Below are 12,988 nucleotides of genomic sequence, written 5' to 3' on the forward strand. Positions count from 1 at the left end.
CTGGTACTCCATCTCTCTTCAGGGCTTAGTTAATCTGCACCTAAGAGCATAGTGTAATACCCCACTCACACACTAGGTGATACACACCTGCCGATGCCGGTGGAAGTGAGCGATGACAGCCTGCAGCTCCAGCATGGCTGCCACCAGGGCTGTGGAGTCGGAGTCGAGGAGTCGGAGGCAATTTCGAGTACCTGGAGTCGGGGTCGGAGTCGGCAAACAATGCACCGACTCCGACGCCGAAAATTATAATTAATGACTTCTCTACTGTAAGAATAAAGACCAATGCATGCAGTGCCTCACGTAACCGCAAAACGAACACGTTAAGTGACCGTGAAAAAGCATGCTTTTCATGTGCTTCACTATATGGCACGCAGCGCACAATTCGGAGCACCAATACTTATAAATGTATTCTCCCTTGTAGTTTACAACTTATTTCCAACGTTCAATAAGGTTTTCAATACCTCGTTGGTAGAAATCACCTGGTGTAGACTCGAAAAATTCATTCAACCGAGCTCTCCCACCATACGCACAACATCTTTTTACGCGGATGAAGATCTTGTTTCATGCGCGGGGTCGTTTGTTTACCTTGGCTAACCCATTCCTTACGCTGGTTCATATTTTTTTTTTTTTTTTTTTTTAAACTCAGGAGCCCGAGGTGTGCTCCCTACCACCAGTGCTGTGCCTAAACACGTGCAAAAGTGGCCGTGCGATCGAGTGGGCTTATCTCCCGAAGGAGACGGGCCCCGTTTTTCCCCTAACCCCTCTCAACCATAAGGCCGAAGAGGGGAAAATAGGGAACGGTGGGTCCTCTTCGCCGAAGCTTAGAGAGACCCACATTCCTCAACCCCCGAAAGGGCTCGGGGTCGTCCTCGGGGGGACCGCAGCTCGCCCCAAAAGGCGAGAGCTTTGGCACGTTGGGGAAATGGAAGGCCCGTAAGGGACGACCACACAACCCAAAAAAAGTGACACACTACAGAAAACAGAAAACGAGACACCATTTTTCGTCGCCAGTAACGATTCGGTAAAGAAATCGTTTCTTGTGTCCATGAATTGAACGGTGACGAGCAAGCAAACCAGCGGAGATTGTGGCTCGTTGATTTTTGTTGTCGTCACAAAGCATGCGGAACTCATGCTCCACACTTCTGAACCTTTCCTATTGTTTTTGTTCCCAATACAACAAAATAATGTGGTTTTTATCTTTGAACTGGTAAAGTTGCTGTTCCTGATGTTTATGCCTACTGCTACTATCCAGCCATTTAATTAATAAAAAAATAATAAAACTTTGTTTTCATTGTGTTTGTCCTTTGCTTAAACCAGGCATGTCCAACATTGGCCCTCCGGATGTTGTGAAACTACACATCCCAGCATGCTTTGCCACAGTTGTGCTATTAGAGAATGCTAAAACTATTGCAAAGCAGTAGGGTATGGGGTTATAGGGCACACTACTGCATCGCAAGCAGCTCTCCTATCTACAATCACAGGGCCGCCTTCAGTAGGTTAGGGGTCATAGGGCACACTACTGCATCACACGCAGCTCTCCTATCTACGATCCCAGGGCCGCCTCCAGTAGGGTAGGGGTCATAGGGCACACTACTGCATCACACACAGCTCTCCTATCTACGATCACAGGGCCGCCTCCAGTAGGGTAGGGGTCATAGGGCACACTACTGCATCACACACAGCTCTCCTATCTACAATCACAGGGCCGCCTCCAGTAGGGTATGGGGTTATAGGGCACACTACTGCATCGCAAGCAGCTCTCCTATCTACGATCACAAAGCCGCCTCCAGTAGGGTAGGGGTCATAGGGCACACTACTGCATCGCACGCAGCTCTCCTTTATACGATCACAGGGCCGCCTCCAGTAGCGTAGGGGTTATAGGGCACCCTACTGCATCGCACACAGCTCTCCTATATACGATCACAGGGCCGCCTCCAGTAGTGCAGGGGTCATAGGGCACACTACTGCATTACACAGAGCTCTCCTATCTATGATCACACGTTCGCCTCCAGTAGGGTAGGGGTCATAGAGCACACTACTGCATCGCACACAGCTCTCCTATCTACAATCACAGGGCCACCTCCAGTAGGGGAGGGGTCATAGGGCACACTACTGCATCGCACACAGCTCTCCTATCTACAATCACAGGGCCGCCTCCAGTAGGGGAGGGGTCATAGGGCACACTACTGCATTGCACACAGCTCTCCTATCTACAATCACAGGGCCGCCTCCAGTAGGGTAGGGGTTATAGGGCACACTACTGCATCACACACAGCTCTCCTATCTATGATCACACGTTCGCCTCCAGTAGGGTAGGGGTCATAGAGCACACTACTGCATCGCACACAGCTCTCCTATCTACAATCACAGGGCCACCTCCAGTAGGGGAGGGGTCATAGGGCACACTACTGCATCGCACACAGCTCTCCTATCTACAATCACAGGGCCGCCTCCAGTAGGGGAGGGGTCATAGGGCACACTACTGCATCGCACACAGCTCTCCTATCTACAATCACAGGGCCACCTCCAGTAGGGGAGGGGTCATAGGGCACACTACTGCATCGCACACAGCTCTCCTATCTACAATCACAGGGCCGCCTCCAGTAGGGGAGGGGTCATAGGGCACACTACTGCATCGCACACAGCTCTCCTATCTACAATCACAGGGCCACCTCCAGTAGGGTAGGGGTCATAGGGCACACTACTGCATCGCACGCAGCTCTCCTATCTACAATCACAGGGCCGCCTCCAATAGTGCAGGGGTCATAGAGCACACTACTGCATCGCACACAGCTCTCCTATCTACGATCACAGGGCCGCCTCCAGTAGTGCAGGGGTCATAGAGCACACTACTGCATCGCACACAGCTCTCCTATCTACGATCACACGGCCGCCTCCAGTAGGGTAGGGGTCATAGGGCACACTACTGCATCGCACGCAGCTCTCCTATCTACGATCACAGGGCCGCCTCCAGTAGGGTAGGGGTCATAGAGCACCATACTGCATCGCACGCAGCTCTCCTATCTACAATCACAGGGCCGCCTCCAGTAGGGTAGGGGTCATAGGGCACACTACTGCATTGCACACAGCTCTCCTATCTACAATCACAGGGCCGCCTCCAGTAGGGTAGGGGTCATAGAGCACCATACTGCATCGCACGCAGCTCTCCTATCTACAATCACAGGGCCGCCTCCAGTAGGGTAGGGGTCATAGGGCACACTACTGCATCGCACGCAGCTCTCCTATCTACGATCACAGGGCCGCCTCCAGTAGGGTAGGGGTCATAGAGCACCATACTGCATCGCACGCAGCTCTCCTATCTACAATCACAGGGCTGCCTCCAGTAGGGTAGGGGTCATAGAGCACACTACTGCATCGCACACAGCTCTCCTATCTACGATCACAGGGCCACCTCCAGTAGGGTAGGGGTCATAGAGCACACTACTGCATCTCACGCAGCTCTCCTATCTACAATCACAGGGCCGCCTCCAGTAGGGTAGGGGTCATAGGGCACACTACTGCATCGCACACAGCTCTTCCATCTACGATCACAGGGCCGCCTCCAGTAGGGTAGGGGTCATAGAGCACACTACTGCATCACACACAGCTCTCCTATCTACAATCACAGGGCCGCCTCCAGTAGGGTAGGGGTCATAGGGCAGACTACTGTATCACACACAGCTCTCCTATCTACAATCACAGGGCCGCCTCCAGTAGGGTAGGGGTCATAGAGCACACTACTGCATCGCACGCAGCTCTCCTATCTACAATCACAGGGCCGCCTCCAGTAGGGTATGGGGTCATAGGGCACACTACTGCATCGCACGCAGCTCTCCCATCTATGATCACATGTTCGCCTCCAGTAGGGTAGGGGTCATAGGGCACACTACTGCATCGTACACAGCTCTCCCATCTACAATCACAGGGCCGTCTCCAGTAGGGGAGGGGTCATAGGGCACACTACTGCATCGCACACAGCTCTCCCATCTACAATCACAGGGCCGCCTCCAGTAGGGGAGGGGTCATAGGGCACACTACTGCATCGCACACAGCTCTCCTATCTACGATCACAGGGCCGCCTCCAGTAGTGGAGGGGTCATAGGGCACACTACTGCATCGCATGCAGCTCTCCTATCTACGATCCCAGGGCCGCCTCCAGTAGGGTAGGGGTCACAGGGTCAACTGGATGAAGGTAAACATACATTAGCTTACCCTCTAAAGGTCGCCCGGATTAGCTGAACAATGGGAAGGCCGACAGTCAACATGAGTTTTTCACTTTTTTTTTATGCAATTTGAATTTTGATGCAAGCCGAAATGGTCACCGTATCAGTGTACAGCGTTGTCTCGCACGGCTAGTGGATGATAGGGTATGAAATACTGCCTGGCGGTGTCTATAACCCCCAGGGTACATGTAGCGTATACCTGTATGTGCTATGTATATCAGTACCATCACTGTGTCATTGTCACCAAATCCGATTCCTAGTATACGCAAAGCGGATTCTGATGTCGGTGCCAACAAATGTCAATAACTCACGTCAACCTTTTGACTGTCCACCTTACCAATGTCAACGTTTAAAACATCCATGTCGACAAATGTCATGTGAAGAACTGTCCCCCTACTGACTGTAACGACTACTGTAAGTCCCAGCATCCCTGCACATCTGTAGGCGGCTCCGGCCATACTCAGGGTTTCTATCCCAGCATCATCCCAGGCATGCTGCAGCCGGGTACCACATGCCGCAGGGACGCTGGCATCTGACACGTTACGGGGGACAATGGCCGCCCAATGCGTACATGGCGCACATCTAGACGCACTGTTATACCAGTGACATGTGGCGCTGCATACCACACACTGCACAATGGCTGTGCAATCACACCAAGAGAGGAAGGCGTAGGCATGCTGGGACTTGTAGTTCCACAATAGCCGCAGCGGGTAGGCACAGACTATTACTTTATAGAGGACAGCAGCCCCGGGCCGGGGGGAGAGAGAGGAGGCACCTGATCCGTGCAGGAAGATGACGGAGGCCGTGTGTCTGCCGGCCGGAGCCACCACACAGCGTGACAGGGAGCAGGGCGCCGCCATGACAACCGGGAGAGCGCGCGTCACGTGTCAGGAGCCTGAGCGGCCGTACAGCCTGGAAAGCTCAGAGCCAGCGCATGCGCCGTACTGAGGAGCGAGCCTGCGCATGCGCCGTACTGAGGAGCGATCCGCGCATGCGCCGTACTGAGGAGCGATCCGCGCATGCGCCATACCGAGGCCTGAGTTAGAAGGCTGAAGTGAACTCCCCTGTCACGCGCCCAACTGCTCCCTCCAGGCCTCACCCTTCACCAGTACCACCAGTGCTACCAGTATCCTATATGGTCAGTCACACAGCACAGGGGGTAGTGTCATATATTAGGTTATTGATGAAAATGTTGTCAGGCACAAGGTCGAGATATGAAAGGATTGACATTAAGTTCTCATGTATTTATCGCAGGGTTGCCTACCTGTAGGGTAACCACCTTACCCCTTTAATTCCAGACACATTAATTACACAGGTTCTGTGGAAGTTTAAAATCAGGTGAAATGGAGTCTTGAAGTCAGCCAGCCACAGAACCTGTGTAATTAATATGTGTCCGGAATTAAAGGGGAAGGTGGTAACCCTACCAGTGACCCTCTCCATGAGGACACAATGCTCTGTTCCTGGCCTTCCCTGGTAATTTATGATTGCCAGCACCTGTGGTGACACCTTTCTTATCAGTTACCTAGCTCCCCACAGGTGCTGGCAATCCTACATTATCCATACCTCCCAGCATGCCCCTCTCCAGGAGGACACAATGCTCTGTTCCTGGACTTCCCTGGTAATGTATGATTGCCAGCACCTGTGGTGACACCTTTCTTATCAGTTACCTAGCTCCCCACAGGTGCTGGCAATCATACACTATCCATACCTCCCAGCATGCCCCTCTCCAGGAGGACACAATGCTCTGCTCCTGGGCTTCCCTGGTAATGTATGATTGCCAGCACCTGTGGTGACACCTTTCTTATCAGTTACCTAGCTCCCCACACGTGCTGGCAATCATACATTATCCATACCTCCCAGCATGCCCCTCTCCAGGAGGACACAATGCTCTGTTCCTGGGCTTCCCTGGTAATGTATGATTGCCAGCACCTGTGGTGACACCTTTCTTTTCAGTTACCTAGCTCCCCACAGGTGCTGATAATCATACATTGTCCATATCTCCCAGCATGCCCCTCTCCAGGAGGACACAATGCTCTGTTCCTGGGCTTCCCTGGTAATGTATGATTGCCAGCACCTGTGGTGACACCTTTCTTATCAGTGACCTAGCTCCCCACAGGTGCTGGCAATCATACATTATCCATACCTCCCAGCATGCCCCTCTCCAGGAGGACACAATGCTCTGCTCCTGGGCTTCCCTGGTAATGTATGATTGCCAGCACCTGTGGTGACACCTTTCTTATCAGTTACCTAGCTCCCCACAGGTGCTGGCAATCATACATTATCCATACCTCCCAGCATGCCCCTCTCCAGGAGGACACAATGCTCTGTTCCTGGACATCCCTGGTAATATATGATTGCCAGCACCTGTGGTGACACCTTTCTTATCAGTTACCTAGCTCCCCACAGGTGCTGGCAATCATACATTGCCCATACCTCCCAGCATGCCCCTCTCCAGGAGGACACAATGCTCTGTTCCTGGGCTTCCCTGGTAATGTATGATTGCCAGCACCTGTGGTGACACCTTTCTTATCAGTTACCTAGCTCCTCACAGGTGCTGGCAATCCTACATTATCCATACCTCCCAGCATGCCCCTCTCCAGGAGGACACAATGCTCTGCTCCTGGGCTTCCCTGGTAATGTATGATTGCCAGCACCTGTGGTGACACCTTTCTTATCAGTTACCTAGCTCCCCACAGGTGCTGGCAATCATACATTATCCATAACCCCCAGCATGCCCCTCTCCAGGAGGACACAATGCTCTGTTCCTGGGCTTCCCTGGTAATGTATGATTGCCAGCACCTGTGGTGACACCTTTCTTATCAGTTACCTAGCTCCCCACAGGTGATGGCAATCCTACATTATCCATACCTCCCAGCATGCCCCTCTCCAGGAGGACACAATGCTCTGTTCCTGGGCTTCCCTGGTAATGTATGATTGCCAGCACCTGTGGTGACACCTCTCTTATCAGTGACCTAGCTCCCCACAGGTGCTGACAATCATACATTATCCATACCTCCCAGCATGCCCCTCTCCAGGAGGACACAATGCTCTGTTCCTGGGCTTCCCTGGTAATGTATGATTGCCAGCACCTGTGGTGACACCTTTCTTATCAGTTACCTAGCTCCCCACAGGTGCTGGCAATCATACATTATCCATACCCCCCAGCATGCCCCTCTCCAGGAGGACACAATGCTCTGTTCCTGGGCTTCCCTGGTAATGTATGATTGCCAGCACCTGCGGTGACACCTTTCTTATCAGTTACCTAGCTCCCCACAGGTGCTGGCAATCATACAGTATCCATACCTCCCAGCATGCCCCTCTCCAGGAGGATACAATGCTCTGTTCCTGGGCTTCCCTGGTAATGTAGGATTGCCAGCACCTGTGGTGACACCTTTCTTATCAGTTACCTAGCTCCCAACAGGTGCTGGCAATCATACATTATCCATACCTCCCAGCATGCCCCTCTCCAGGAGGACACAATGCTCTGTTCCTGGGCTTCCCTGGTAATGTATGATTGCCAGCACCTGTGGTGACACCTTTCTTATCAGTTACCTAGCTCCCCACAGGTGCTGGCAATCATACATTATCCATACCTCCCAGCATGCCCCTCTCCAGGAGGACACAATGCTCTGTTCCTGGCCTTCCCTGGTAATGTATGATTACCATCACCTGTGGTGACACCTTTCTTATCAGTTACCTAGCTCCCCACAGGTGCTGGCAATCATATATTATCCATACCTCCCAGCAGGCCCCTCTCCAGGAGGACACAATGCTCTGTTCCTGGACTTCCCTGGTAATGTATGATTGCCAGCACCTGTGGTGACACCTTTCTTATCAGTTACCTAGCTCCTCACAGGTGCTGGCAATCATACATTATCCATACCTCCCAGCATGCCCCTCTCCAAGAGGACACAATGCTCTGTTCCTGGGCTTCCCTGGTATTGTATGATTGCCAGCACCTGTGGTGACACATTTCTTATTAGTTACCTAGCTCCCCACAGGTGCTGGCAATCATACATTATCCATACCTCCCAGCATGCCCCTCTCCAGGAGGACACAGTGCTCTGTTCCTGGGCTTTCCAGGTTATGTATGATTGCCAGCACCTGTGGTGACACCTTTCTTATCAGTTACCTGGCTCCCCACAGGTGCTGGCAATCCTACATTATCCATACCTCCCAGCATGCCCCTCATCCAGGAGGACACAATGCTCTGCTCCAGGGCTTCCCTGGTAATGTATGATTGCCAGCACCTGTGGTGACACCTTTCTTATCAGTTACCTAGCTCCCCACAGGTGCTAGATATCCTACATTAATCATACCTCCCAGCATGCCCCTCTCCAGGAGGACATAATGCTCTGTTCCTGGGCTTCCCTGGTAATGTATGATTGCCAGCACCTGTGGTGACACCTTTCTTATCAGTTACCTAGCTCCCCACAGGTGCTGGCAATCATATATTATCCATACCTCCCAGCAGGCCCCTCTCCAGGAGGACACAATGCTCTGTTCCTGGCCTTCCCTGGTAATGTATGATTGCCATAACCTGTGGTGACACCTTTCTTTTCAGTTACCTAGCTCCCCACAGGTGCTGGCAATCCTACATTATCCATACCTCCCAGCATGCCCCTCTCCAGGAGGACACAATGCTCAGCTCCTGGGCTTCCCTGGTAATGTACGATTGCCAGCACCTGTGGTGACACCTTTCTTATCAGTTACCTAGCTCCCCACAGGTGCTGGCAATCATATATTATCCATACCTCCCAGCAGGCCCCTCTCCAGGAGGACACAATGCTCTGTTCCTGGCCTTCCCTGGTAATGTATGATTGCCATAACCTGTGGTGACACCTTTCTTTTCAGTTACCTAGCTCCCCACAGGTGCTGGCAATCCTACATTATCCATACCACCCAGCATGCCCCTCTCCAGGAGGACACAATGCTCTGTTCCTGGGCTTCCCTGGTAATGTATGATTGCCAGCACCTGTGGTGACACCTTTCTTATCAGTTACCTAGCTCCCCACAGGTGCTGGCAATCATATATTATCCATACCTCCCAGCAGGCCCCTCTCCAGGAGGACACAATGCTCTGTTCCTGGCCTTCCCTGTTAATGTATGATTGCCATAACCTGTGGTGACACCTTTCTTTTCAGTTACCTAGCTCCCCACAGGTGCTGGCAATCCTACATTATCCATACCTCCCAGCATGCCCCTCTCCAGGAGGACACAATGCTCAGCTCCTGGGCTTCCCTGGTAATGTATGATTGCCAGCACCTGTGGTGACATCTTTCTTATCAGTTACCTAGCTCCCCACAGGTGCTGGCAATCATACATTATCCATACCTCCCAGCATGCCCCTCTCCAGGAGGACACAATGCTCTGTTCCTGGACTTCCCTGGTAATGTATGATTGCCAGCACCTGTGGTGACACCTTTCTTATCAGTTACCTAGCTCCCCACAGGTGCTGGCAATCATACATTATCCATACCTCCCAGCATGCCCCTCTCCAGGAGGACTCAATGCTCTGCCCCTGGCCTTCCCTGGTAATGTATGATTGCCAGCACCTGTGGTGACACCTTTCTTATCAGTTACCTAGCTCCCCACAGGTGCTGGCAATCATACATTATCCATACCCCCCAGCATGCCCCTCTCCAGGAGGACACAATGCTCTGTTCCTGGGCTTCCCTGGTAATGTATGATTGCCAGCACCTGTGGTGACACCTTTCTTATCAGTTACCTAGCTCCCCACAGGTGCTGGCAATCATACATTATCCATACCCCCCAGCATGCCCCTCTCCAGGAGGACACAATGCTCTGTTCCTGGGCTTCCCTGGTAATGTATGATTGCCAGCACCTGCGGTGACACCTTTCTTATCAGTTACCTAGCTCCCCACAGGTGCTGGCAATCATACATTATCCATACCTCCCAGCATGCCCCTCTCCAGGAGGACACAATGCTCTGTTCCTGGACATCCCTGGTAATATATGATTGCCAGCACCTGTGGTGACACCTTTCTTATCAGTTACCTAGCTCCCCACAGGTGCTGGCAATCATACATTGCCCATACCTCCCAGCATGCCCCTCTCCAGGAGGACACAATGCTCTGTTCCTGGGCTTCCCTGGTAATGTATGATTGCCAGCACCTGTGGTGACACCTTTCTTATCAGTTACCTAGCTCCTCACAGGTGCTGGCAATCCTACATTATCCATACCTCCCAGCATGCCCCTCTCCAGGAGGACACAATGCTCTGCTCCTGGGCTTCCCTGGTAATGTATGATTGCCAGCACCTGTGGTGACACCTTTCTTATCAGTTACCTAGCTCCCCACAGGTGCTGGCAATCATACATTATCCATAACCCCCAGCATGCCCCTCTCCAGGAGGACACAATGCTCTGTTCCTGGGCTTCCCTGGTAATGTATGATTGCCAGCACCTGTGGTGACACCTTTCTTATCAGTTACCTAGCTCCCCACAGGTGATGGCAATCCTACATTATCCATACCTCCCAGCATGCCCCTCTCCAGGAGGACTCAATGCTCTGCCCCTGGCCTTCCCTGGTAATGTATGATTGCCAGCACCTGTGGTGACACCTTTCTTATCAGTTACCTAGCTCCCAACAGGTGCTGGCAATCATACGTTGCCCATACCTCCCAGCATGCCCCTCTCCAGGAGGACACAATGCTCTGTTCCTGGGCTTCCCTGGTAATGTATGATTGCCAGCACCTGCGGTGACACCTTTCTTATCAGTTACCTAGCTCCCCACAGGTGCTGGCAATCATACAGTATCCATACCTCCCAGCATGCCCCTCTCCAGGAGGATACAATGCTCTGTTCCTGGGCTTCCCTGGTAATGTAGGATTGCCATCACCTGTGGTGACACCTTTCTTATCAGTTACCTAGCTCCCAACAGGTGCTGGCAATCATACATTGCCCATACCTCCCAGCATGCCCCTCTCCAGGAGGACACAATGCTCTGTTCCTGGGCTTCCCTGGTAATGTATGATTGCCAGCACCTGTGGTGACACCTTTCTTATCAGTTACCTAGCTCCCAACAGGTGCTGGCAATCATACATTATCCATACCTCCCAGCATGCCCCTCTCCAGGAGGACACAATGCTCTGTTCCTGGGCTTCCCTGGTAATGTATGATTGCCAGCACCTGTGGTGACACCTTTCTTATCAGTTACCTAGCTCCCCACAGGTGCTGGCAATCATACATTATCCATACCTCCCAGCATGCCCCTCTCCAGGAGGACACAATGCTCTGTTCCTGGCCTTCCCTGGTAATGTATGATTACCATCACTTGTGGTGACACCTTTCTTATCAGTTACCTAGCTCCCCACAGGTGCTGGCAATCATATATTATCCATACCTCCCAGCAGGCCCCTCTCCAGGAGGACACAATGCTCTGTTCCTGGACTTCCCTGGTAATGTATGATTGCCAGCACCTGTGGTGACACCTTTCTTATCAGTTACCTAGCTCCTCATAGGTGCTGGCAATCATACATTATCCATACCTCCCAGCATGCCCCTCTCCAAGAGGACACAATGCTCTGTTCCTGGGCTTCCCTGGTATTGTATGATTGCCAGCACCTGTGGTGACACATTTCTTATTAGTTACCTAGCTCCCCACAGGTGCTGGCAATCATACATTATCCATACCTCCCAGCATGCCCCTCTCCAGGAGGACACAGTGCTCTGTTCCTGGGCTTTCCAGGTTATGTATGATTGCCAGCACCTGTGGTGACACCTTTCTTATCAGTTACCTGGCTCCCCACAGGTGCTGGCAATCCTACATTATCCATACCTCCCAGCATGCCCCTCATCCAGGAGGACACAATGCTCTGCTCCAGGGCTTCCCCGGTAATGTATGATTGCCAGCACCTGTGGTGACACCTTTCTTATCAGTTACCTAGCTCCCCACAGGTGCTAGTAATCCTACATTAATCATACCTCCCAGCATGCCCCTCTCCAGGAGGACATAATGCTCTGTTCCTGAGCTTCCCTGGTAATGTATGATTGCCAGCACCTGTGGTGACACCTTTCTTATCAGTTACCTAGCTCCCCACAGGTGCTGGCAATCATATATTATCCATACCTCCCAGCAGGCCCCTCTCCAGGAGGACACAATGCTCTGTTCCTGGCCTTCCCTGGTAATGTATGATTGCCATAACCTGTGGTGACACCTTTCTTTTCAGTTACCTAGCTCCCCACAGGTGCTGGCAATCCTACATTATCCATACCTCCCAGCATGCCCCTCTCCAGGAGGACACAATGCTCAGCTCCTGGGCTTCCCTGGTAATGTACGATTGCCAGCACCTGTGGTGACACCTTTCTTATCAGTTACCTAGCTCCCCACAGGTGCTGGCAATCATATATTATCCATACCTCCCAGCAGGCCCCTCTCCAGGAGGACACAATGCTCTGTTCCTGGGCTTCCCTGGTAATGTATGATTGCCAGCACCTGTGGTGACACCTTTCTTTTCAGTTACCTAGCTCCCCACAGGTGCTGGCAATCCTACATTATCCATACCACCCAGAATGCCCCTCTCCAGGAGGACACAATGCTCTGTTCCTGGGCTTCCCTGGTAATGTATGATTGCCAGCACCTGTGGTGACACCTTTCTTATCAGTTACCTAGCTCCCCACAGGTGCTGGCAATCATATATTATCCATACCTCCCAGCAGGCCCCTCTCCAGGAGGACACAATGCTCTGTTCCTGGCCTTCCCTGTTAATGTATGATTGCCATAACCTGTGGTGACACCTTTCTT

The 12,988-nt window shown here is 52.2% G+C and overlaps 1 protein-coding gene and 1 long non-coding RNA gene across 4 annotated transcripts in view; one reads left to right on the forward strand and one right to left on the reverse strand.

Moving 5' to 3' along the window:
• LYPLAL1 (lysophospholipase like 1) overlaps positions 1–5,154 on the reverse strand; it is a 59,737-nt gene extending 54,583 nt beyond the window's left edge. Inside the window, exon 1 of the mRNA XM_083175144.1 lies at positions 4,999–5,154. Coding sequence (XP_083031270.1) covers positions 4,999–5,083 — 85 coding nt within the window. The 5' untranslated portion in view covers positions 5,084–5,154. The remainder of the gene's footprint in view (positions 1–4,998) is intronic.
• Positions 5,155–5,184: 30 nt separating this feature from the next.
• The window catches only part of LOC146063122 (uncharacterized), a 49,620-nt gene continuing 41,816 nt past the window's right edge, over positions 5,185–12,988 (forward strand). For all 3 annotated transcript variants that reach the window (XR_014471548.1, XR_014471550.1, XR_014471549.1), the window contains exon 1: positions 5,185–5,361. This is a non-coding gene — a long non-coding RNA (uncharacterized LOC146063122). The remainder of the gene's footprint in view (positions 5,362–12,988) is intronic.

The sequence above is a fragment of the Crinia signifera genome, chromosome 3 (genome assembly GCF_055691185.1).
Source record: "Crinia signifera chromosome 3, ASM5569118v1, whole genome shotgun sequence".
Taxonomy (NCBI): Eukaryota; Metazoa; Chordata; class Amphibia; order Anura; family Myobatrachidae; genus Crinia; species Crinia signifera.